Source organism: Prionailurus viverrinus, chromosome A1, assembly GCF_022837055.1.
Source record: "Prionailurus viverrinus isolate Anna chromosome A1, UM_Priviv_1.0, whole genome shotgun sequence".
NCBI classification, from domain to species: domain Eukaryota; kingdom Metazoa; phylum Chordata; class Mammalia; order Carnivora; family Felidae; genus Prionailurus; species Prionailurus viverrinus.
In genome coordinates, this window is record NC_062561.1 from 229,317,921 (window position 1) to 229,342,346 (window position 24,426).

At 46.6% G+C, this 24,426-nt stretch overlaps 1 protein-coding gene across 2 annotated transcripts in view; it reads right to left on the reverse strand.

Annotated features, from left to right (window-relative positions):
- TRIO (trio Rho guanine nucleotide exchange factor) overlaps positions 1–24,426 on the reverse strand; it is a 353,804-nt gene that overhangs the window by 189,679 nt on the left and 139,699 nt on the right. For both annotated transcript variants that reach the window (XM_047857219.1, XM_047857348.1), the window contains exons 5-8: positions 21,910–22,422; positions 20,301–20,423; positions 15,807–15,998; positions 7,497–7,628 (exon numbers count right to left, since the gene is read on the reverse strand). In XM_047857219.1, the coding sequence (XP_047713175.1) occupies positions 7,497–7,628; positions 15,807–15,998; positions 20,301–20,423; positions 21,910–22,422 (960 nt within the window). The remainder of the gene's footprint in view (positions 1–7,496; positions 7,629–15,806; positions 15,999–20,300; positions 20,424–21,909; positions 22,423–24,426) is intronic.

A 24,426-nucleotide genomic window follows, 5' to 3' on the forward strand; every position in this document is an offset into this window, starting at 1 on the left:
TGCTATAGGTTTGGTTTAAAAAGGTTTTTCTAGCTTTCACGCAAACCCCATCCCACAAAGGGACAACACCTACAAGAAAGAAAATCAGCCTTTATTATCAAAACGCAGGATTTCTCTCCTGTAGATTTTTGAACAAATCAAACTGGCTCATTTTTTTTTCAGGTTCTGCTCTTTTTCTTGGAATACAGCACTCAGGGATTTGACAGGTAGCAGAAGATATAGTAATGTGCCTTAAGTGTATGAACTAATATGCTCTAATAACTAAATGAGTTAAGAAAAATGAAAAGTCTTAACTGTTTAAAATCTAGAATAATGGTCTGGTTCTTGGATATTTACTTTTAAGCAAACTACACATTAGATTTCTAAGACTGGTAAGATCTGGATTTCTGTGTGCCACCCTAAAAAAGTTTCCACCAAACCTCACAGAGACCAGCCTATTCTTATCTCTGATACTTGGAGCTCTGATTTCCCATGAATCAGATTAGAGCAAAGGGTCACCAGCGGAATCTTCTTCACGTGCCCAAAGTAAGAATACTGTTCTGATCTAAGGAAAGGGAACAGTACCTACTGATTATTGCTTATGGTTGCAAAAACCACCACCACTCAAAGACCACCTATGACCTACAATATGTCAATAGGTCCAAATGTGGGATTGTAGATCTAGAAAGAAGTGCTAGGAAGTGTTGTTCCCCAGGAATAACCCAATTAAGCAAAATACACAATATATAAAGGCATGATCAGAAAGGACTACACTTAGCAGGTCACGAAGAAGGGGAGGTCCTTCTTCAAAACTTTCATGAAACAAGCTGCACCATTTGCATCAACTCAAAGCAACACGAGTTGTTTTGATTGGCTTTGCAGGGCCTGGCCTGCCATGGCCAGCCCGGAGCACACCTCCATGCTAAGCCTGGGAACGGCTTCACAGCCACCACTTTCCTCTCCAACTCTGGCAGAAATGGTTCTGAAATCAAAGTTCTGATGAAACGGGAAAGAGCGACCATGGGTCAGCGTGTCACGTAGCTGTGGCTGATGTCCCTCGAGCAAACAGGAACACTTCCTTTCTGAGTCAGGAGGTTACACCTGTCTTAGGATGGCTGCACTACCAAGAACAGAGGCCAATGGCTTTCTGAAGGTCCTGTACTGGCAGTGGCATTTTCCCAGGGGTCAGGAAGGTCACCTGATAAAGGGCAACATTCTTGCCTTCAGATTACTTGGCTCCCCTCTGATGCTGGTCCTTCTCCAGACAAAGTTCTTAGGATATTCCTCTAAAAGCAGGTTTCTAGTTCTTTCAACTTTTAGGTTTCTTACTCAAAACTAGGTCATTCTAACCATGTTTGATTCTGTGATATGTCTACATGGGATTATCAGGAAGGAAACACCAAAATAAGATGAAAACAGGAGGGGCGCCTGGGTGGCTCAGTCTGTTAAGCGTCCAACTCTTGACTTGGGCTCAGGCCACGATCTCACAGTTCGGGGGTTCCAGCCGCACTGGGATCCGTGCTGACAGCTTGAAGCCTGCTTGGGATTCTCTCTCTCTGCCCCTCTCCAGCTCGCTCTCGTGAGCTCTCTCGCTCTCAAAATAAATAAATAAACGTTAAAAAGAAAGCTAAAAACAGGAAACCACTGGAGCAGCCCAGCTAGTGGAGTCAGATCTGTGCACAGAACACGAACGTCCCGCAGCTTCCCCTCGAGCCTGACAGTTTCCACTCCTCTGTTTCAAGCCCTTGCAAGGCTTCAAGTCTGGGGGTCAGCAGGGACTGCCGTAAGGTCTGTCACCTCTGACGCGGTGCCAAGCGCTGACTCCACCACCCTGCGTACCAACAGCGGTGCCGCGATACCCTAACGAGGCTTTGCGACAACCCCCTCGCCGAAGTTTCCACACAGCAGGATCGCCGTGCTTCCACACGCGGCACAGACGCGGGGTTTTAGTACGTTTACTATCAAGGTGACTCATCGGGCTGTTCTGTGTTTCTCACACGCCGTTAACACTAATCATGCCGTCACCCACGTATATGGTGCCTTAAAAAAGGAGGTCGACCAGCTTCACAGGCAGCAAACCAGTCATTTCCTGGAGGCCCCGCTGAAGCCAGCACATCTGCTAACCTGGGACGCTGATGAGGAAGCAAAATCCTGAAGTCACAGCTGATCGGCGCAAAGCCCACGGGCCGTTTCCCTTCCTCCTGCCCGAGGAATCCCTGCCCACGGCTGCGGCAAAGACCTTCCGCATGTGCACGGGCACTCACTCCACACTCTTATGTCACAACTCAAACAGTGTTTAGGTTTGCGTGACGGCACGGGCATGCGGAGATAAAAGTCATCCGTATGATTTTAGTTTGTGGGGAAAGTGGTTGATGAGTTGACTTGCTTAAACACGAGATGTGAAAAATGAGGGCTGTATATGCTGTTTCTAAAACTCCAGCGTACCCCAGATGTTTAGATTGCTTCACTCTGCTGTGATCAACTACCACACACAAGATTCGCCCCGAACCCGGCAAGCTGAAACCAGCGCACGTTCATGAGGCACATGCATGCTGCTCCTGCGAAATCACAAACAGAAATGCCACTGAAAAGCAGGGTGTTCGTGTCTTGGAAAAAAAAGTGCTGGGAAGATTTCCCGCAGCAAGCTTGTGACATCAGAGACTAGAAGCTGCAGACACTGTTTGAAAAAAAGACTATGTGAGGGAGGAGGGAAAGTGAAAGGAAGAGACAAAGGAGGAGTCCTGTTCTCACGTCCCCAACTCCTCAAGGACCCGGCACCAAGGCGGGGGTTCACGTACATCCCCGGGAGGAGTGCCTACTGGGCAGACCCGCAACTCTTTAAACAGGGCAAGGGCCGGCTCCCGGCGTGTGGTCGGTGAAGCCTCTGCATCAGACTCACCGGATCGGTAAGGAAAGCCATTAAATATGGATGGAGATTCACTCTCTAGAGGTGGGATATGAGAAGCTGTACTTCAACCAGCACACTTGAGTTAGAAAACCACTCATTTAGGAAAGGAAGAATCCCTTTAGAATCAAAAGCATTCTGGGGAGCCTGGGTGGCTCAGCTGGTTAAGCATCCGACTCTTGGTTTCCGTTCAGGTCATAGTCTCACAGTTCATGAGTTCGAGTTCCACATCAGGCCCAGCGCTTAAAGGGTGGAGCTTGCTTCAGATTCTCTCCCTCTCTCTCTCTGCAGCCCCCCCCCCGCCCCCCCGCTCCTCCACTCTCTCTCTCTCAAGATAAATAAACTTAAAAAAAAAAATCAAAAGCATCCCTTCCCAGGGCACCTAGGTAGCTCAGTCAGTTGAGCGACCGGCTTCAGCTCAGGTCATGTTCTCATTATCTGTGGGTCTGAGCCCTGCATCGGGCTGTGCACTGACAATGCGGAGCCTGCTTGGGGTTTTCTCTCTCCCTCTCTCTCTGCCCCTCCCTTGCTTCTGCTTGCTCCCAAAACAATGCTAAGTGAAATAAGTCAGTCAGAGAAAGACAGATACCATAGTTTCAGTCATATGTGGATCTTGAGAAACTTAACAGAAAACCATGAGGGAGGGGAAGGGGGTAAAAAGTTACAGAAAGAGAGAGAGAGAGAGAAGCAAACCATAAGAGACTCTTAAATACTGAGAACAAACTGAAGATTGATGGGGGGTGGAAGGGAGGGGAAAGTCGGTGATGGGCATTGAGGAGGGCATTTGTTGGGATGAGCACTGGGTGTTGTATGGAAACCAATTTGACCATAAATTATGGTAAAAAAAAAAAAAAAAAAGGCATTCCTTCCCTCCCCATCTTCCTTCTCCTCCCCTCCCCCCTCCTTCCCTCCCCCCCTCCTCCCCTCCTTCCCTCCCCCCTTCTCCCCTCTCCTCCCCCTCCTCCCCTCCCCCCCCTCCCCTCCCCTCCAGCCATGGAGAAAATGGTGCCCAGGGTCTGAGGCAGTGCAGGCTGGGCACACCGATGCAGGGGTCCCCTGCCAGGCTTTCTGGGCAGGAGGGGGAGAAGCACACAGAGAAGCCAGACAAACTGGCTGGGAGACTGAGCAGACTGAGAAAATACACTAACTGAACAAAAAGTTAATAGATCTGAGGGCAACAGGAGCCAGGTATCTTGTCTGAGAAGGAGTTTACAAACACAGAAAGGAACAGGCTAGAAAGAAGCCTGATGGGTTGGATTAGAAAGAGAAGCACCGGTACGAACACATGGGCCTTTAAAACGGACACGGGCCCAGGGCAACAGACCAACAGTTTGAGGGGTGTGTGGACCGTGGGAGCAAGCACGGGGGGGTGGGTCCACAGCTGCAAAGGGAGGGCCTCGAAGCACAGACACCCCACAAGCAAGCAAGCACTCTTGAGTGCCCCCATCTTGGCTTCTAAATACCACACCACACAAGTAACTGGCACTCCTCAGTGGGATGGCGGATCCCGGGATGAGGCGGGAAAGTACAAAAGGAGCCTGGGAACATTACACCAGAAAGTAAGGGAGTGCTCAGATAATAACAACATAAAAAAAAAATAACAATAAATAAAATAAAATAAGATAAAATAAAATAAAATAAATTAAAACAAAAACAAAAATATCACACACATAAAGGGGCTCCTGCTGGCTAAATGTGGACAATTTAAGCATCAAAATAGAGTATCAGATTATAACCTGCTGAATATAAGATATCATAAATTCATACTGGAATAATAAATAGACACATAGGGAAGAAAGAAAGTTCTTTCTCACAGTAGATCACCTAATAAATACAGAAGGAATACCGGCCACCAGACAGCCATCACAGTGGGAGGTGACAGGGGCAAGAGTCACCAGCGGATGACAAGGCCATGAAAAGTCTCATGAGAAACACAGATGTGTGTCTCCCACAATATGCTTCTCAAAAACAAGTATTTTTTAATCCTGACTTTTCACTGGAGAAACCTTGCAGACACCAACCTCACCGAGTGGTCAAGGTTAACATCACCAACAGCAAGAGGGGTCAGCATCCTGTGACCCTGCCGTGACACTCGGCTTTTGTCAGCACAGGAGGAAAACTAGAAGGATGGGCAAGAGGTTGAGGCTCCTCCTAGAGAACGAAGGGGCCACATTCTCTAACACTGTCACCAAGACTAAAGAAAGTTCCACTGTGACTGACGGAAACCAATGAGAGGTGTTCACTAAACGTAACTTGTGTTGCTGCACAGCGTCCTGGACCAGAAGTAGTGGGAACGTGGGAAATACCAACAGGTCTGTGGGTAGGACGGTGTCTTGTATCACAGCTGATTTACTGTCTGCACAGAGAGGTGGGGGCAGGGGGCTACACAGCAAATGTGGTCAAATGTTAAAAACTAGGAAATCTGGGTTAAAGGAATGTGGGAGCTCTTTATAGGATTCTAACACTTTTCTGTAGCCTGAAACCATTTCAGACTTTAATTAAGAAGGCAAAAATAAAAGTTTATTCTGTTCTATTGAAAGTCTTTTGTGTTGATTTCACTGTGAGGTTACTGTTTCCTTGAGTTTACAGCGTAGTTGCACACAGGCTTTTATGCTAAAAATTGTGGTTTAAGCCCTCAATCTTTTTAACTATTTAAAACTTGCCATCCAACTTTTTAAAACTTTTAGTACCAACATAAAACCTAATAAAACTGCACCAATAGGTAAACATAAGTCCCCATGTCAAAATGCCCAATTTTTATAGATGGAAGTGGTGAGAGAATTATGTACTTTGCTGAAAGTGCCAAGGGCAACAGGCAGACTGAACGGCCAGCGAGGAGAGAGCAAGACAGCAGTCAGGTCAGGCCGACTCTGAGGGAAGTCGTGTAGGCAAGGGCTGTAGTCCCATTGCAGCCGATCGCCTGGTGAGCGAGCTATTCACCCTGCCCCCCCCCCCCGCGGCTCTGGAAGCTACCACAGCAGTCAGAAAGCAGCTCCTGAGAAAGTCATGAGTAAGCGGATGAGCGAAGGCCCAGTCACAGGGCGGCAACAGAGCCGCCCACTTTCTGTGTTACAGGTGGAAATCAGACAATGCCTAGAGACGGTACACCAGGGAGAAAGAAGTTAATGTTTTCTGGAACTCACAGAATCCTCATGAACCCGTGTGATGAAAAAATTAGATTTGTTCCATTTTCACTTTTACTATTAAAAAGGCTACTGCTAGTATTTATATAGCTGCTAATAAATTAGATAACCTTATTAGCTCAAATGCACTGGGTGCAAAATTAAGAAGAATACAGAATTGACTTTTTAAAAACTCCATGGACAAAATAAAATAGTGCTAAAAGAAAGGTGGCGGGGGATCTCGTTGGACAAAAAGGTAGAGAAACAAATGTGTAGATCTCAACCTCCACAACATCCTGAGGTAAATAACACAGGCATCGCGCATCTGTTCAATGCACCCAAGGACACTAAGGGCTCAGGAGAACGGCCCAAGGACAGGACAGTAGCACCTGCGGGGTGAAGCAGGGAGTGCCGTGCCGAAAAGTGAATGGCCCCTTTCTTCCCTAGGGCTGTGACAAGGTGGTGGAGTTCTGATCCAGGAAGAGGTGTCCACCTGTGCCCTGCCCCCCGCCCCACCCTGCCGGGGGCTCTGCAGCCTGGCTGACTCCAGTGTCCCGGGGATCCTTCATCTCAGCACATGTGACGTAGATGCTCATGATGAAGAAGACGGGGCAAAGCTTGCTGAACGCAGGCACGCAACCCCGCTTCCCTCCAGGAATTCATCCAGTGTAGGAAAGGCAGACTGGTGTGACAGGCCCGAAGACCACGGCTCGCCCAAGAGGGCGCCACACCTCAAGCTCTCCACACTTAGGGCGCCTCCCACATGAGACAACACAGGGGCAGCAGAGCGGTGGCCGGGACAAGGAGCTGCTCTGTCCCCTACAGCTGCCGACCTGGCACAAGTCACCTGATCTCTGGGCCTCAGCATCCTCGTCAGTAACAGCACGGCCAATAAGGACGCGTGCCCCGGAGTTGTGAACATTAAGTAAATGATTACATAAAGTCCTCACAAAAAAACCTGGGCCAGATGAAGGGGGCAGAAAATAAAGACGGGGAGATAGTACATAAATAATGGACCTTAAAATAACAAAGAGAATGCTATGCTTAGATTTCGAAAACAGCCAGTAGCTTCAAACAGTGTGTGCTTTTTGATCCAGAACATGCATCGGTATCAGGTTTCGCTCCTTTCTAGAAAGTTCATACAGGAAAATTAAATTAATAGCACATGGAAACCTCTATTTGCTAAGTACGTGCAGACCAGAGAGCTGGAATCGTGCTTTCTCCGGCATGTGGAAACACAAGCACCTCCGGGAGACCCGCACACGCCACGGGCCCAAGAAGTGTGCTCGCTGCCAACCACCCTGCTTCACAGGGGCCCCCCACCCCACCCCCCTAGCACACACAGGTCAAAGGTCCCGGCGAGACTGCAGTTTAACACGAGACCTACGAGCTTTTTCTAGGCTCGACCAAGCTTCGGGGTTTTTTCCCAGCTTTTGGTGCTGGGACATGAAACTGTCACTCTGCAGTTGGAAGTGGAAGAGCCCGCTCACCTCAGAATAAGCAAGAGTGATGTGCTCGTATACCCCCTGATGGTGGTGAATGGCGTCCTCCAGGTCGTGCAGCTCCGAGGGAAGGTCCACCTCTCCACAGGCTTTACACCACGAGTCCACATTGCTCATGTACTTGAGGAGTAAAAAAAAAAAAAAAAAAAAGATTATTTCTATCAATGGCAATTTATACGGAGATGTAGCTATTTTTTCAACATGGTTTTGAAATCAAGGTAATTGAGAAACAGTCTAAGAATGTGGCATGGTTGAACATCCATCTCAAATGGCACTACCAGGAGCCTCACACGGTTCCCGGACTCTGCCCTGGAGCTCTCCTTCTGGCCAGAGTGGGGCTCAGCCCAGGAACCTGCATTTGGAATGACATCTCCAGGGGACCCCGAGGCCTACAGCTAACAGCAAGCCCAGAGCAACTCTTCCCTGCATCTGCTCTGGGCCTCCTGCTTAATTCCCCAGCCCTCCTCCGAATCAGGGATCGTAACAACCGCCCGGTGCCGTGGGCTGTGTAAGGATAGAGGCCTGGTGCGCCTCAGCCTCAGCCTCAAGATGGCGGCACACGCCTCCTCCAGGAGCTGTAGTCCAGCCTTCACACTCCCCTCCAACATTAAGATGCTATCGGAAGTCCAAGTATCTGGAATTATTTACCTAGACAGAGGAAGAGCAGCAGGCCCATTTTTCTACCTTTTCCAAAGCAAATACACACAGAAATGAAAAGACCAAATGAAGGCCACCCAAGCTCCCCAGCTGTGCCCACTAAACCTGAGGGAAGGCTGAGGAAAGAGGCAGACTCACTCAGGTCTTTTCCACTTTGTACGTAAACAAGAAGGGAAGAGTCTTGGCTGCAGTCCTGAGGACTACCATTCCAGCCTCTCCTCAATTTTCTCCACGGCCACTCCCACCGCCCCAGGAATCATCAACAGCAGAGAAATCACTGCCAGACGTCCTAGGGAGAGCCTATCAGCATCCATCACAGTTCAGTGTCAAAGGCAGGCAGCAGAAGGCCCTTAATTAAAGACGCTAATTCAATTAAGCCAAATAGTCATGGACACATTTCCCTGGGTTTCACCTCTTTTATTCTAATTCTTTGGCATCTTTCTACTTCCCAGGGAATGCAGAGGGTGACTATTTAAAATTGGGTGACGAAAACATAAAAAAAAATAAAAAAGTGGCTGCGCCTGCATGGCTCAGTCGCTTGGACGTCCAACTGCAGCTCAGGTCACAATCTCACGGCTCACGGGTTCGAGCCCGGCATTAGGCTCTGCACTGAAAGCCTGGAGCCTGGAGCCTGCTTCTGATTCTGTCTCTCTCTCTGCACCTCCCCCTGCTCCCTCTCTGCTTCTCTCTCTCAAATATAAAATAAAACATTAAAACAAATTTTTAAAAAAATTGGGTGACTGACCTGCCAGACAGGAAACTTGCTAGGATTCTCTTAAAATATGGGAACGACCACCCACTTATTCATGACATTTTTAGAAACAAAATAGACACGTCACCTGGTAAGTAGTAATTTGTTTATAAAAGTCCATTTATTATTAATGGCTCAGAAAAATATCTATATGCAAATCTTAGGGCCTGACAAGTCATGGGGCATTACGTATCATATGATGGCATCTGATGGTTTCAACGGACACAGGGACGGAGGAGTATCCTTCTTTACGGTGCCTTCCTAACACCAACAGGGCAACGGAAGTAGTAATAAAATTACTTGACACATCTCCCCCTCGGCAGGTGTGTGTGACATGGATCTGCGTGACTACACATGTTCTATAAATATCAAATCCAATATCAAATATCAGCTTGAATGATTCTAAGTATTCTTGATTTCCATTTCACTTTTCCCATTATTGCATTTAACACCAATCACTGTAAACCTTTTCCAAATATAAATGGACTCTGGTTAACCATCACCATGATTAATTCATCAGGTCAAGTCAGCAATTAATTGCTCCTGCACGAAACAGAGTCACCGTATACTCCTTACAAGAGGCTAAAATACTTCTGATAGAACAAGGTGGAAACAAGTTTTAGTTACACCATAGCGCACAAGTGGAAGTGTCAATCTAAAGATGCTTACCTAAAAAATATAGCCAGGTTCTAAATACACAGAAAAGGATGGCTTGCCATGTGGAAATCTTGTGGAGAAAGAATTCTGCACATCTGATTTCACTGGGTTAAGATATCTCAATGATGGAAACAAACCTGGCCATGGTTTCACAGGACTTTTGTGCAAGCATAATTTGTCTTTTGTTTATGAGATGGAAACCCTAGACTCCGAAGGGTAAGCTCGAAGCCCTCAACGCTTTCTGAAGGGCTAAACACCCCAAAAGTCTGAACCCACTGCCACCAAGGGAGCAACCCCTGATCAGAGGGCCAAAAGAAGGCTGCGAATTGGTATTCCATAAGGAAAAGGCATCCTGGAGTTGACTTTGGTGGCAACGTTCAATAGTAGCTACATAGCACAGAATCTGTGAGAGTCTTTTCATAGGATAACGTGGGCTATGAATGGGCAAGGGGGACAGGCCCACTGTGTTCACTCCCCAACCTTCTCTGACCACTCTACTACATTCCAGACCCCCCCGTCCCCTCAACACGAGTCACCATCTTAGAAATACAATTTGGGATTACAACACCAGGGGACAGGTCTAGAACAGAGCCTGACACTCTGGAAAGGACAATACTGAAGGTGGCTACCATACTCTAGTGAGATCAGAGCAGACGGTTTGGTCTGATGCTTTAAATGTGCACTGGACCCAAATTCGTGAACACATGGCATCCAGCTAGGTTGAGGGTAGACAGGAGAATCCAAGAGAATTAAATGCTTCTCTGTGAATTCAAATCAGGAGCTGGCTACAGAACTGAGAATTCTGATGCTCAGCGGAATGGTGACTTTGTAAAAGTGTGGCTGAAAACAAGAGGCAAGCAGCTGAAGGCAGGGTAACTGATACATACAGCTTTAACACGAGAGCTTGAATAATGAGATGTATTTGCATAAAGATTATTCCACTACCCTCTACATGCTGAGAGAGTGGGGGGATTCCAACGTGGGAGCCACTCAGCCCTTTGGCCTGCCCCACCTCCTGCCACCCACAGCCAGTGCACGTCCGTCCCTCCTACCCACACCAGGGCTCACGATGGGGAGCAGCCGAGCACAGGGGCTTAGCCTGATTTAGGAGACAAAGGCACAAAAACTTCCTAGAATTGTTAACTTTTTAAATATTTAGGGGGGGTGGGTTTCTCTTCTTCAACAAAAGTGACACTGGTTTAACATATACACACACGTATGTATGTGTAGATATATATGTGTGTATATACATATATACGCATAACATACATAAGAACTCAAACTTGGGTTTTTACTTCTCATCTCTTCATTTTTGTTTTCACTTCTAGAAAATATTACCCCACTTTTCCTTTCTACTTCATCATTTCTACTCCCTGAGGATTAATCAGCACACACTCTTTCCTGGTTCCTCCAAGGCAGACAGGCCCTCTTCTCTGCCCAGGGAAATCACCTGAGGGAGCAGCCCGCTCCATTTGCAAAGCTCTGCCATCTACACCACAGTAACTCGGAGGAGACAGGCTCAGCTTGAACCAGAATATGCCGATGATCACTCTGCACACCTTGAATCTGTTTTCATTAATAACTTTTTCTTTCATGTTTATATTTCTTTTCCACAAGAATCCTTTCTGTTTTGTCCACAAGCCAAGAATTAGGTCTATGCTTGTAATAAAGTAAAATACCATTAAAATGGGATTAGTTGTGTATTATTTGCCTTAAAAATTCAAAAAGAATAGTAGATAAGTGCTATTTTCCTCTGAGTTCCAACCCAGACTTATCACAAAATTATCCAGGTAACTGCGGTAAGACTTGTTTACCAGAAATGTTATTTCTAAAACTATGTATGGAGAGTGAAATTGTACAAGGATATTAATCTAAGTGCCTTGTTTGTGGAACAGTGTGTGATTATTGTCAGGAGCTGAAGGACTGTCACAGACCTCAACTGAAGTCCCAACATAAGCGACTCACTCCCCAAACACAATCAAAGGACAATAAATACCACCAGCCCCATCGACTTCATTGGACTGATTTAAGGATGAAATGACATCTTGTGTTAAAGAGCCGTGTAAATTCTAAAGAACTATGCAAATGCTGGTTGTTACTTTATTTTTGGCTCTTATCAAATTATAGAGGCCTTCAAAGTCATAGAGAAAATGAGGTCATCAGATTTATGGTTCACTGTGAAGGTGAACCTTGACCAGCACTAACAGAACTTTCTGCAGTGATGGATATGAGTATCTGTGCTGTCCAGTACAGTAGCCACTAGCTGCACGTTGCTATGGAGCGTGTGAAATGTGGACACTGTACGAAATTTTCATTTATTCTTACATTATCTTCTTACTAAGCCTTAAGTAATTTCAGTAGCCACATATGGTGACTGGCTACCATACTGGACAGTGCAGCTCTCTTGTCTGTTTTAAAGGAAGGCAGATGGCCACACGCAGCACGTCATTTGGATGTGCCTTGGGACATGTGGAGCCTTGGGAGTCTGACTACCCTCCTTTCCACAAATGGACCTTGAGGGTTTGTGTGGGGGTCCCAGCAGGAGAGCACAGCTACAGGTATGCCCCTGACCAAACAACACCCTCCTCTATCGGGAACAGTCACCCTCTTTGACAACGCAGCGTGCATCTCCAGGAGAAATGCACGTGGGACAGGGAGGAAGCGCACACCCGCCGAGCCAGCCAGGCCAACCCTGGGGATCAGTGGGGTGACAGATGTCGCAGCCGGATCACTCTCACACCCGAGATCATCTGTTTAATTTTTAATGTATTTTTTAATTTATTTGAGATAGAGCGTGAGCGAGCAGGGTAAAGAGCAGAGAGACAGGGAGAGAGAGAATGCCAGCAGCCTCCAGGCGTAGCACGGAGCCTGACACAGGGCTTGATCCAATGAATCGCAAGAACATGACCTCAGCCGAAGTCGAGAGTAGGACGCTTAACTGACTGAGCCACCCGGGCACCCCTAGAGCATTTTTTTTAAATAGCGTCTTAGGGCGCTAAGGTGTAGCAAAATCAAGTCACTTTCTTTGTTCTACAAAACTGTTAAGTCTAATAACATTTGCTATGAAAGCTTCTCAGTGTGAAGGGACAATTCAGTGGATATGCCACATGACCAAAAGAAGTGAAGGCTGGAGCCCCTAAACACCATCTACCAGTAAGACTGCTGGTCTTGGGGTCCTGTCTCCGTGTCTGCAAACTGAGATTCTAATTGCGACATGAGACTATGAGATGAATGGCTGACACGTCTTCAGGAGGCGTGCCATCTATGCAATGTTCTCCTCACCCAGTTTGCACCTCAAGACTTACATCTATAAAACCACAGGCAGACACCAACACGAGAACACCCACCGGGACCACAGAGGAGTATGGCTGGGCAGTTCCGGGCACACGTCTCCCTCGCTGGAGCGTAATCCTTATGGGTAAGGCTGCTTCCTTTGGTAAAGCCATTAACCATGGGGGTCACATATTTGAGCTCTGTGCCTCCCTAACTCCCTAATCAGATTTAGTTTCCTACTGGTAAGTCTGGATGGGGGTCAAAGAGGTGGCTACATTGGAAACCTAATTCATGACGTCCAAGTTTCTGGTCCTCTCCCAACTGAGCTTATGAAAACAGCTTAAGCATAACTGGAAGGCAAAGCATTAAAAAAAGAAGAACAAAGTTGAACCCATTTCTCTTCCGCAAAGAGGAAAACTACTTGGTAGATGTGGGCTTCCCTCACACATCAGAATTTCAAAGATCTTACTTTTGTTCAGTGAAGGGGGGAGATCCACAACACGTCTTTACCTGAGAGTAAAGAAAGTCTCTGCAGAGGTCCTACTGCCCCACCTCCACATTTCAGTTGCCTGGCCAGGCCTCAGCCAAGGTCCATCAGAGATGCTGGGCCCTTTCTTCACCAGGCCGCTCTGACCCTAACTTGTATTTGGCTTCATCTCTGGCTACTGGATACACACAGAGACCTCAAGCACTGTCCTGTTTACACAGGATTCCACAATATTGTGTTCAATAATGTATTCATCTAGTCCATTTTTCTTCAAATCCATAATTTACAGTCACTCATTTTATCCAAACAGAACACCCCAGGCTCGCGTTCACGAAAGGGACCTTCCCTGTGTGTTACTATGCTTCAGACCCTCTGCCATTCACCGCATAGGTTGTCCTGTTTCACATCTATTCATATCAGCCTAATGGAACTTTCTGAGAGCCCACTGCCACTCTACTTCTTGCAGTAGAACACGTGACGATTCCAGGTGACATATGTGCAGGAGACCACGTGGCTCATCTTCCCACCTACAAAAACGTCCAGTGAATAATACACCACACCCTGGACAAAGACAGGAACCAGAGGTGAGCACAGTGCTGTTTTCTGCAGAAGGGGGGTGGGGTCCTGTGTTGTTTTTTTTTTTAAACCTGTTTTTGTGTGTGGGCTTTTGTTTCCCCTTTATCATAAAGCCAGTTAAACGCATAGGTTAGGGAGCTGAAAAATCAGACTACTGGAACCCGAAGCCCCTATTCACAGCTTTCACGTGAGGCCACAAAGAGTTTTTTCTCTTTATATACCATTCAGTTTCTTCTTCTGCTTCATATTTGAAAGGTTTCTAGAGTCAAGATCACTACTAATTAGGGTCTTGTGCAACATTCTAGCTACCTTGCCAAAACCCTGGGCAAGCTGGGACTCTATCTCACGTTTACTGACTTCACTCTTCAACAGAGACAGTTTCTCGATTATACCATTTCCTTCTTAACAGCGTCAGTACAGATCCCTATGAATGCAGTCTCCGCCCACCACAAAAAATGACCCCAATCAATATTTTTCCTTTAACATCAGGCAACCACTTGCTTCTTTCCCATACGCCTTCCTAGTGGCTAAAAGTCCTGTGTTCTTTCTCCACATCTTGGAAAAGGTATTTCACTGCCCAGCATGCTTTCCACTAATTAAAGTCTGAGTCATGAGCGAAGCACTTCCTTGTGTATTTCAGGGTACGTTTGCTTAAGCAAGCGCTGGAGGACTGCAGAGCTGTGGGGGTTCTATGAGCAGACGCACATATGACCTCTCACAGTCTTCTGACCAGCACTTCAGCTAAAGAAGCCAGTGTCAAGTTCAAATCCATACAGTTTAATAAATGTGAAAGACACTGTAAACTGCCTTCCCAAAAGTCGTCTGTCAGCCCGAGCCCTTGCTGGCAGAGCGTGGCCGCTACTGTGGAGGCTAAAAAGCCACGTCTGCCTTCTTGCACCCTCCCACGCAGCCAGAGCACGGGCCTACACCCTACTCCCACTCAAGGGGAAAGGAGGTGAGGTGTGCTGGGGTAGGGGACCTTCTGAAATTAATGTTTTCCTGATAAAAGTGGTCAGCACCGCCATCCCGGACTATGGTGGACACCAGGGTGCAGGTGCAGGAACGGTGGCACAAACCCGGGAGAAGCAGACCCGACCCCAACATGGCTGTATGGCTACAACTCTCTACACTTTGCAACTTCTTGATTTGTGAGAAAAGCAAACTCCTGATATTTAAACCTGATAATCAGGCATTCAGTTACTTGCTGACAAATCACCCTAATCAGAATACTAAAAGTGACAGCGAGGAGGAGGAGGAGGAGGAGGAGGAGGAGGAGGAGAAGGAGGGGGAGGGGGAGGAGGGAGGGAGGGGGAGGGGGAGGAGGGGAAGGAGGGGGAGGGGGAGGAGGGGAAGGAGGGGGAGGAGGCGGGGGAGGGGGAGGAGAAGAAAGAAAGAAAGAAAGAAAGAAAGAAAGAAAGAAGAAAGAAAGAAAGAAAGAAAGAGAAAGAAAGAAAAGAGGGAGGGAGGGAGGGAAGGAAGGAGGAAGGAAGGAAAGAAGGAAGAAGGGAAGTAGAGTGGGGAGAAGGGAGAAGAGGGAACAAGAACAGTGGCTACCACTTATTAGTACTTACAGTACTTACACTACTTACCAGGCACTACACGGGGCACCTAGTATGAAATATCTCATTTATGTGATAAATCACTCCTCTCAAGCACATACTTTTAGTTCCACTTTACAAACAAGAAAACCAAGGAACAGAGAGGTGAAGTAACTTGCCTAAGATTGCACAGCACCGGGTAAGAGAGCTGGGGTTTTAACTCCCAGCGGCCTGGCTTGAGAGCTCATGTTCTTAGGCACTATAAGGGTCACACAAAAGTCCTCCAAGGACTTGAGAGGGTATCGAAGGAGGAAGTCCTCCTGTCACCACCCCGTGGGCCGTGGGGCCCGGGCACTGACCTTCTCAGCCTTCTGGTGGAAAATGGAGGACATGTCCAGCAAGGTGCTCCGCTCATCCAGGGCTGCCGCAAATGCCTTCCACTCCTGCTCCAGCTGGTTCGCAATCTGCTTGATCTGCTGAGAGGCGTAGTGGCCAGACTCTACCAAGCGATTTGCCACCGACATTATGCGGTTTATGTTTACATACACGTTCTGCAAAAGGGGCAGAGAAAGAGGGCTCATGAGGGAAGGCGGACAAGAAGCTTCTTTCTAAGAAACACAGAGGATGGCGCTTTCTGAAACACAGCCCACGAACTACAGTTATATTTTGAACAGCAGAATCACCTGGTACAAAATAGTGTACATATTTGCTATCTGATTTCCATAAACTCTAAGCATTGGTTTCAATTTCTATTTTTAAAACTGCAAAATTACAAATCAACTAGCTGAGAGGCAGACTGTTAGGCACAAAGCAACAGAGTACACAAGTGGGCGCACAAACATACTCTGACTCACTCGCTGGCTTCGAATCCTGAAAAGGGTCCAGATGGCAAGCCCACTGTGAAGCAGTCACCCAGAACCGACAAAACCCAACGCTGCAGGTTTTAACTAGAACCCAGAAACTACGCATGGATCAACCATGGGCTGTTGTTCTGTGTGGAAACAAGCTCTCCTGTCTACACGAGCTCCAGGCGCCTGTCGCTTTGGGGCCAATAGAGAACCTTCTGGAAACAGATCCACTTTCTCCACAGAAGAGGAACCGAGGCACGAAAGGAACCACGCTGCGTGCACACCTTCAATCAAGCTTTTCTACTCCGTGAAGTGCCCATCTTCAAGCCTACCAGTTTACTGTGAGGCTGAAAAACATACACCCCTTTCTCCCCAAATTAGTCCTCACTATGCTGTTCCCCTTTCCACCTTCAGTCATCCTTGAGGCTCCCATTCCAGGGAAGGCAGCAGTGGGGAGCGTGCACCTTCAGCAAACCCCAGCTGCAGTTAGTTCATCACAACACTGCTCCTCTTAGAAGTTCCCCAAAACCCACCAAGACACCTCTTTCTTTGGCTCCTCCCTCCCTATCCAGCCGTGAAATCTGATCATCCAACCTATCCAGACCCCTCTCCATGTTTCTGGCCTCCCCTCCCCTCCCCTCTCGCGTGGTCCTCTGGGCCACTGTCCCTCTGCCACACCCCCTGCAGCAGCCTCCTCACTGCCACCTGGTCTGCAGCCCACCCAGTGAGCACCCTGAAGAATGCACCTGTGCACCTGTCCGTTCTTTCCCTCCATTTTCACCCAAATCTGAACTGGGTAGGGTACTCTAGGATCTGACTCCAGCCACAGACTCCAGCCTCTGAGTTCCTTTTCCGGGCACATCTGCAGGCTAGAATCAGCTAACAGATGTGCAGGGAGAGAGGGCACCTGCGGAGCTGCGACAGTCAGCCAAGGTCACAGTCCGTGGGAAACAGTCCTCGCCGGCTCTTATGGCAATAATGCTCTGACCAGCATCCTTTAGTCAAAACTAGTGGCTCCCCTTCTCACAGGTGTTCTGTCTCTCTAGTTGCGGGCCATTCTGGAAACACGCGTGATATCCAAAGGGCTTGCATACCGAAGTGGATTTTAAGAGCCGCTGGCTCAGTTGGGATCGTGTGACATCTGGGGTCACGAACTACTTGTATTGCGAGACGTCGCTCGTTTATCGAGTTAAAACTTGTGAGAAACGTTTGCTTGTCTTGCAGAACACTCACAGAACAAGTTACTCCCGATCCAAGGTTTTACTGTAAATGCTAATTTTTGCTTTGTTTGTATCGTTAAAGAGGAAATCAACCCCAAAGGCCTGCGGGAAGAGAATGAGCAGATGCCCTCTGCTGGAGTCCAGAGCAGAGCTCCCCATTCGGATGGCCCTGCCGTGGGAACCTGAGGGTATTCACTCCCACCGAGATGGAGTTATGTGTCCTGTGTCACCCTTTCGTATCCTCAAGCAGACTGCACTCCGCGTAGGGAGTGCGGGTCTGCGGATTACGGATCAGACCCTTCCCATCGCTGCATCACTGGCAACACAGAAAAAGGAACGTGGTGGCACGCAGTCCAAGAAACTCCCTCTGCACAAATACGGCAACGTAGAATTCCCTGCGTCACGGTACCTGCCGCTAGTTCTTACTGTCACAGCTGTTAAAAGTATCCGTGACACACAATGAGCCCAACCAACTGTTGGCGTCCCTTCACACGCTTTCTTTAGAGACTATCGACCGTGCATATTGATGACCAGCATTTTCATTTTGTCAAAAAATGTTTAACACACTGCAGGTAGCACAAGAAGTTACCAGGCCCTTGCTCTGCACCACTAAATGCCCCAGACAGGCACCAAGCACTCACAGTACTGTGGCGGGCCAGGGGCAGGACAGGGCCTGGAACCGGCTGCCACCCAGCATGGCACACAGTTACCCTGCTCTTTTTTAAGAAAAATCTCAACTTAGCAAAGTGATATGAGTTTATTGTAAAGAATCAGAAAATAGACCTAAAAAAAGACATCATTCATACTTTTAAGAGTTTTTAATTTTCTTTTTTTTTTTTTTTAAAGAGAGCACATAAGCATGGGAAAGGAATGGGGAGGGGGAGAGGGAGAGGGGAAGAGAGAGAGAGGGAGGAAAAGAGAGAGAGGGAGGGAGAGGGAGAGAGGGAGAGAGGGAGAGAGGGAGGAAGAGGGAGAGAGGGAGGAGAGAGGGAGGAGAGAGGGAGGAGAGAGGGAGGAGAGAGGGAGGAGAGAGGGAGGAGAGAGGGGGGAGAGAGGGAGGAGAGAGGGAGGGAGGGAGAGAGAGAGAGAGAGAGAGAGAGAGAGAGAGAGAGAGAGAATCTTAAGCAGGCTCCACACCCAGCACGGAGCCTGACACAGGGCTCAGTCCCTCGACCCTGGGATCATGACTTAAGCCAAAATCAAGAGTCAGACGCTCAACTGACTGAGCCACTCAGGTGCTCCCCAAAGTTTAACAGTGCTTTTAATTGGTGATAACACGACTGCTAATAATCACCATTTATCAAGTACTTACTTGCTTTGTGTTCAGCATTATCTTATATTTTACAGATAGAGAGGAAATAAAATAACAGAACTCCAGGGAAGGCAGCTATAATCCCCACTTTACAGATGAGAAAACTCTGCATTCCCGCCCCACACTGCTGCCTTCCACACCACGCTCACATCTTCTCGATCCTAAATGTGCCACTAATAATGGTGGGTGGGGTGAGAAGACATTGTGTGTCCTCGTTTGTTTGAAGTATATGTTAGCATTTCTTGTTTTTAAAGCATGTGATACAGTGGATTGCATGCCTACTGCCTGTAGCTGCAGGGTCAGAATGGTCTGAAAACCTGATAAAAATTTCTTGGGAAGATATTCTAAAAAGCTTCCTCCAAAGGTAACACTTTGGCTCTCCTCATCTATGCCCAGGTTTGATCATTTAAACCAGAAATTCTCTTACCTCAAACCCTAGAACAGATATCAAACTTTTCTGATGGTGTCTACTACAAAAATTTTATTGCTAAGTGTTATCTTTGAAACTACCTAAATTGGAGCATTTAGTTGACCAAACTTCAATTAAGTGGTATCTTAATTAATAAAAAAAAAAGCCCATCTTTATATTGCTTCAGTGCTCTGTAAAAAAAAAAAAAAGAAAAAAAAAAAAGCTATAAGGTCCACGAGTGGTTAATTCTCACAGACTGGCTCAAAGTCCAAACCAAAACTCTTTGTCCCTGAAAAGAAAATTTCTAGAAGCTTAACTGTCTATAGAAAGAACATATATGCTATAGGATATAGAATATATATGCTATAGAATATATTCTATAGAATATAGAATATTTTCGTTATAGTAACTCCAAAAATGTAACACAAGTGCTACTTAAAATTCATTGGTCTTCTGCTGTTTTGCTTAATAGTCCTACAACAACCCCCCATCTGGTCACGACAGGCCACGGGAATCGGGGGCATCAACCCCAAACAGAGCCAGGGAGCTCCAGGCACGGCTCATGTCCGGACCCCACTACTTCAGTTCAGCTTGGAAGGAAACGTCACGTTTCAGGAGAACTGGAGTGCGCCCCGAGGCAGACAGCAGGCAGGCTGGCTTACTTCTTCCTCGGGAAGGGCAGCCAGCACAGTGACAGTGGCTCTCGGGAGAGTCACGTGGTCACTGAGGAGCCTTTCTGGGGCCCCTGTAGGCTCCTAAGAGGGACAGCACACGAGCTAGCATCAAAATCATCCATGTTGAACCGGCCAAGTAACCGGTTCGAGTTTTACCGGTTTGTTTGCTTGTTTTCACATTTTTGCTCGTTTAAAACTTAAAAAACGCCGTGGATACCACCAACATTGAGAACTTCCCACACCTGGAGGTCAGCTGCGACCACCGAATCGGTAGCTCCAAAGGCCCCGCACGGCCTCCTGGCAGTGCACTGGGACACCATCTGTGTAAACACCGCCCGTCTGCTAAAATACTCGCACACACAAGCTACGTCTGCTCTGACAGCGTCTTACCATACAGTTCATGGCAAAGTGGTTGTGCTGTGTCTGGAGCTCCATTGCGTGAGGATGGCTGGTCCCAATCTCGGTGTAGCTGTTCAGAAACAGGCCCTTGTTGTGTGTGATCCAGTCAAACATCTACCAGAATGGAAAAAAAAAAAACAAACCTGAAATCACTCCAGAAGAGAAGCGACTGGCACAGGCCCAGGAGCAGGACCAAGGCAATCAAGGGCAGTGTCATTCCTCTGATAACCTCTCGGGGATTTGGGTCCAAAAGATCCTTGACTTCTACAAAGTAAGCAGTTCCGAACCTGCAGGGTCTATGAGAAAATCTTATGTCTACTGCGTTCCTTTGACGAGCATGTAAGGAGCAGATGCTACTCTTTAAGGAGGTGTTCAAATCCCTCAGGCTGATGAAAGCACTGCTCTTCAATTAAAGACCTGTTGGGTGAAATTAGGGACTTACAGGTATGTGGACCAGTTTTGCGATGCCCACAGATTACTGACAGCAATTCCAGTGACTACAAATCATATGCGCTTTAGTGCAAACAGTATTTTAAAAGCTGTGCAAATGCAAACAATGAAATCTGTCATAAAAATAAAAAGGACTGGGGAAAAAAATTTAATGATGACATCCCTCTCAAGGGTCAATACAGATACTACCTGGAAAAGGATGACAATTATGCTGTTTGCAAGGAAAACCTTTAAGGAAAAAGGAGTAACTATCAATTAGTCCTGGTATCATGACTTGAACCAGAATCCCAGACAGTCACCTGTTTTTCTAGTAATTGAAAGGAAGATTTTCTAGCATCTTTGACAAGGCACTTCTTTAAACAGAAGTACATTGATAGATATATTAAAAGCTTGCCAAACAACGGTAGTGGCTTGTCACTGTCTAAAACAAAGGTTTGTGATACCGTTTTTTTTGTTTTTGGTTTTTGCTTTAAAAATATTCTCCTGTCCGTGAAAAAAATTCAATGGGCTCAAATTAAGAGAGATCAATTTACTCAAATTCATGGCTTACAACACAGTCCTATAAATAAGTGTTTCCACATTGCTAAGACTGAGCCTGTAACGCAAACATTTGCTTGGACGGGTTATTTTGTCTGCAGCACAAGAATAAAAGGAGACCGTCAGTAATCACTGCCCATATTTCCCAGAAGCCATTATTTTTAACACATTATTCATCTTTTATTTTAAAAACATACTCAGTGATAGATCTGAACGGTGTTCTGTCACTACCTAGAGAGGAGTGAAGAGCAGTTATTAGCAAAACACGTACACAATTATCACTTTCAATAACATAATTCTATAAAATGTTCACTCTTTTAACTCAAGATACCATTCTCATTCATCCTACGGTTATCCTAAAGCAAACTGCCAGTAATTAATAACTCGGAGTTCCTAAAATAGCACTGGCCCGGCCAAGGAGGAAAACAGGGAGGCAGACTTAGGGCGGATGCCTGAAGTGACACTTGGCGAGTTCTGAAACAACGCCGTGAGAGTGGCTTACCCTTCCTTGGCCCTTTCTCCCGACCAAGGCGGCCCTGGCTGCCGGCCCCAGTGAGCCAGGAGGCCTCCCCCTCCAGGCCTCATTTTAGCTTCCCTCTCCCTGCTCCTTTACCTTCTCGGCATCCTGTTCAAACAGCCTCAGCTGAAAGCACTGGTCCAGCTTCAGCTTCCTCACGTGCCACATCTGATGCAGGTGCTGCCGAGTTGAGTGCAGCCGGTCCAACATGGCAGACACCTTGGGTAGGAGGCTCTGCAGGTCCGCGTTGCCCGAGCCGGAGTTCTTTTTGGGAAAGCTGTCACTGCTCTGAATCCTCTGCAGCAGCTTCTGTCCCTCTAAATCCAAGTCTTCTATGGGGGCTTTAATCACCTTCTTCTTCAGCTGCGAATGCTCCTCGATCATATTCCGAGCCCCCTCTAAATCCTGAGGCAATTCCTTCTTGGCTAGGATGTCCTGAAGTTCCTCCAGCCGAGACAGCATGTGGGTCGCATTGCTGATGTAGTCTTCAAAAGCAACTCTGATTTCAATCCATTCTTCATGGTTGTACTCCAAGCAGCCATCAAACTCGGGGGTGAGCTGAGAAGGATCAACTACTTTGGTAAGGCCTTCTAAAGAGACCATATTTGTCTTAAGAGGAAAAAAAATCATGTATGAGAAGATGAACCAAGTCTACGTGGCCTTATCATAATGCAACCTGCAATACTTACTCAGAGATTTTCAAACTTAATCTATAGAAAACATACCTTGTTCTGGCCCCATAAAAAATAAATGTAGATGAAAGAAACATTACCAGTATAGTCAGTGAAAGATAAATCTGGTAGAGCAACACGTTAGTCAGAACTCCTAAAATTACAGGATATGTATTTCAGGAGAGCTAAAGAGCCTGGATTTCTTTCCAAGAATGTGGAAATTAACCCACTATCTTAGGCACGATTACCAGGAAATGTCTTAAATTGCAAAACAGAGCAGAGGATTTACCAATTTTACTTCATCAATGCACTCTTTCTCATGCACACCACTCTACCACCTCACTCCCAACAGAAAGCACCGTAGAGGCCTCCTCCTATCTACCATCAAGCTAATGTCCTCCCTCTCAGGACAATGATTTGTGAGCTGGTCATTAAATGATAAACAGCGCTCCCACCGGACCACCATTACCACTCACCCTGTCCTAACTTCACCTCCCATCACATGGTGGATGCTGGGATATGAATGGCTTTTTTAAATTTTACAGAATATACAGAAGTAGCCAGAAAGGGGGCGGAAACTCCTGTCACAAAGCTAAAGACAGAGGGAGAGTTTCATTCATTTCAATGATCTGCCACAGTTCTTAGTATAAGCGTTGTACTTTCCAATCTAACAGTGATGAAGTTTTCATCCTTTACAATCTAAGCAAAAATCAGATTAACCTCACCCGACCTATACCACATGCTGCTGCAGGGTTACTACCAATACCGTGCCTCAAGGGAAACACAGGGAGTGGGAGAGGAGTCATGAAATGCAAAGACAAAGTGAAAGGAAAAAAAGATTTGTGGCCTAGAAGCAAAAAACAAAACAGAGAAAGGCTGGTTTAGCCCCACCTCTGTCACCTCCAGCCTTAGAGAGACTTAGGAGTGCATCGACTCCAGGATGGCTGGCATGAGAACCTGCAAAGAGCAACAAACTGAGCTAGGAAGACGGGCTGCTCCCAGCCCAGCGTGCTGGCCTGCAAATGACTGTAGGTTCATTCCTGTCTCATTTGCTCAGACTTTTAATAACACCCACGGATCTAATCACTTCACAGAGAGAGGCCGAGGCTGGTAACAATGTAGAGACAATAAGCTCAGTAGAAAAGCTGGTACAGGTAACTTTAAAGGCCCAGAAGGAGAGATCAAAATGAGACCAGCAAAAACGTGCACGCATTCTATTGCTGAACCGTTATTTCTGCTTAAAACGTGTGTAATTAAAGACAACCCGCTTTAAATTCTGTGTTAAGAAAATAAGACCCAATCAACTGTCATCCAAAATCACTCTTTACCGTGTGAAAATAAGGGCTTACTGGTTTCATCTTTTACCTAAATTTCTTGAATGTAGTTTCAAATTAAAACTAAACTCAGATATCAGATTGAAAATCGGTGCCACGTAAGAAGATTTTAAAATGTAAGTAATACCCATGTGAAAACACTTTGAGAAGTTAACAGGTAATATAAAGCTTGAGAATTAATACTGTGTGATGTGCTTAATACTATTGTTGTTGTTTACCTTGTCGACACACATGAATACATCACTAAAACCTACTGTCTGGGCAAAGGTGCTAAGAGAAGCAATCTATTCAACCAAAAATCATTACATCTTATTAGAAAACACTCTATTACAGAACAGGGCATGAATCAATTTTCAAGCTGGCCAGAATACTTTCTTCCCATAACCATTTCATTACACGAACTGCACCAAAGCCTTGTCAGAGCCTTGGTAGCTGAAGGAGAGGTGTCAATGGGAAGGGAAGTTAAGTTAGCAGCAGGCTGAGGCTTTTGTTTTGTGCACCGTCTGGGAGACCGCGACCTTATGTGCGGTTGAATTCGGCACTCGGAGTCATTTTTAGAGGACTATCTCCCTTCTCATAAATGAGAGAGCTGATATATGAAATACCTA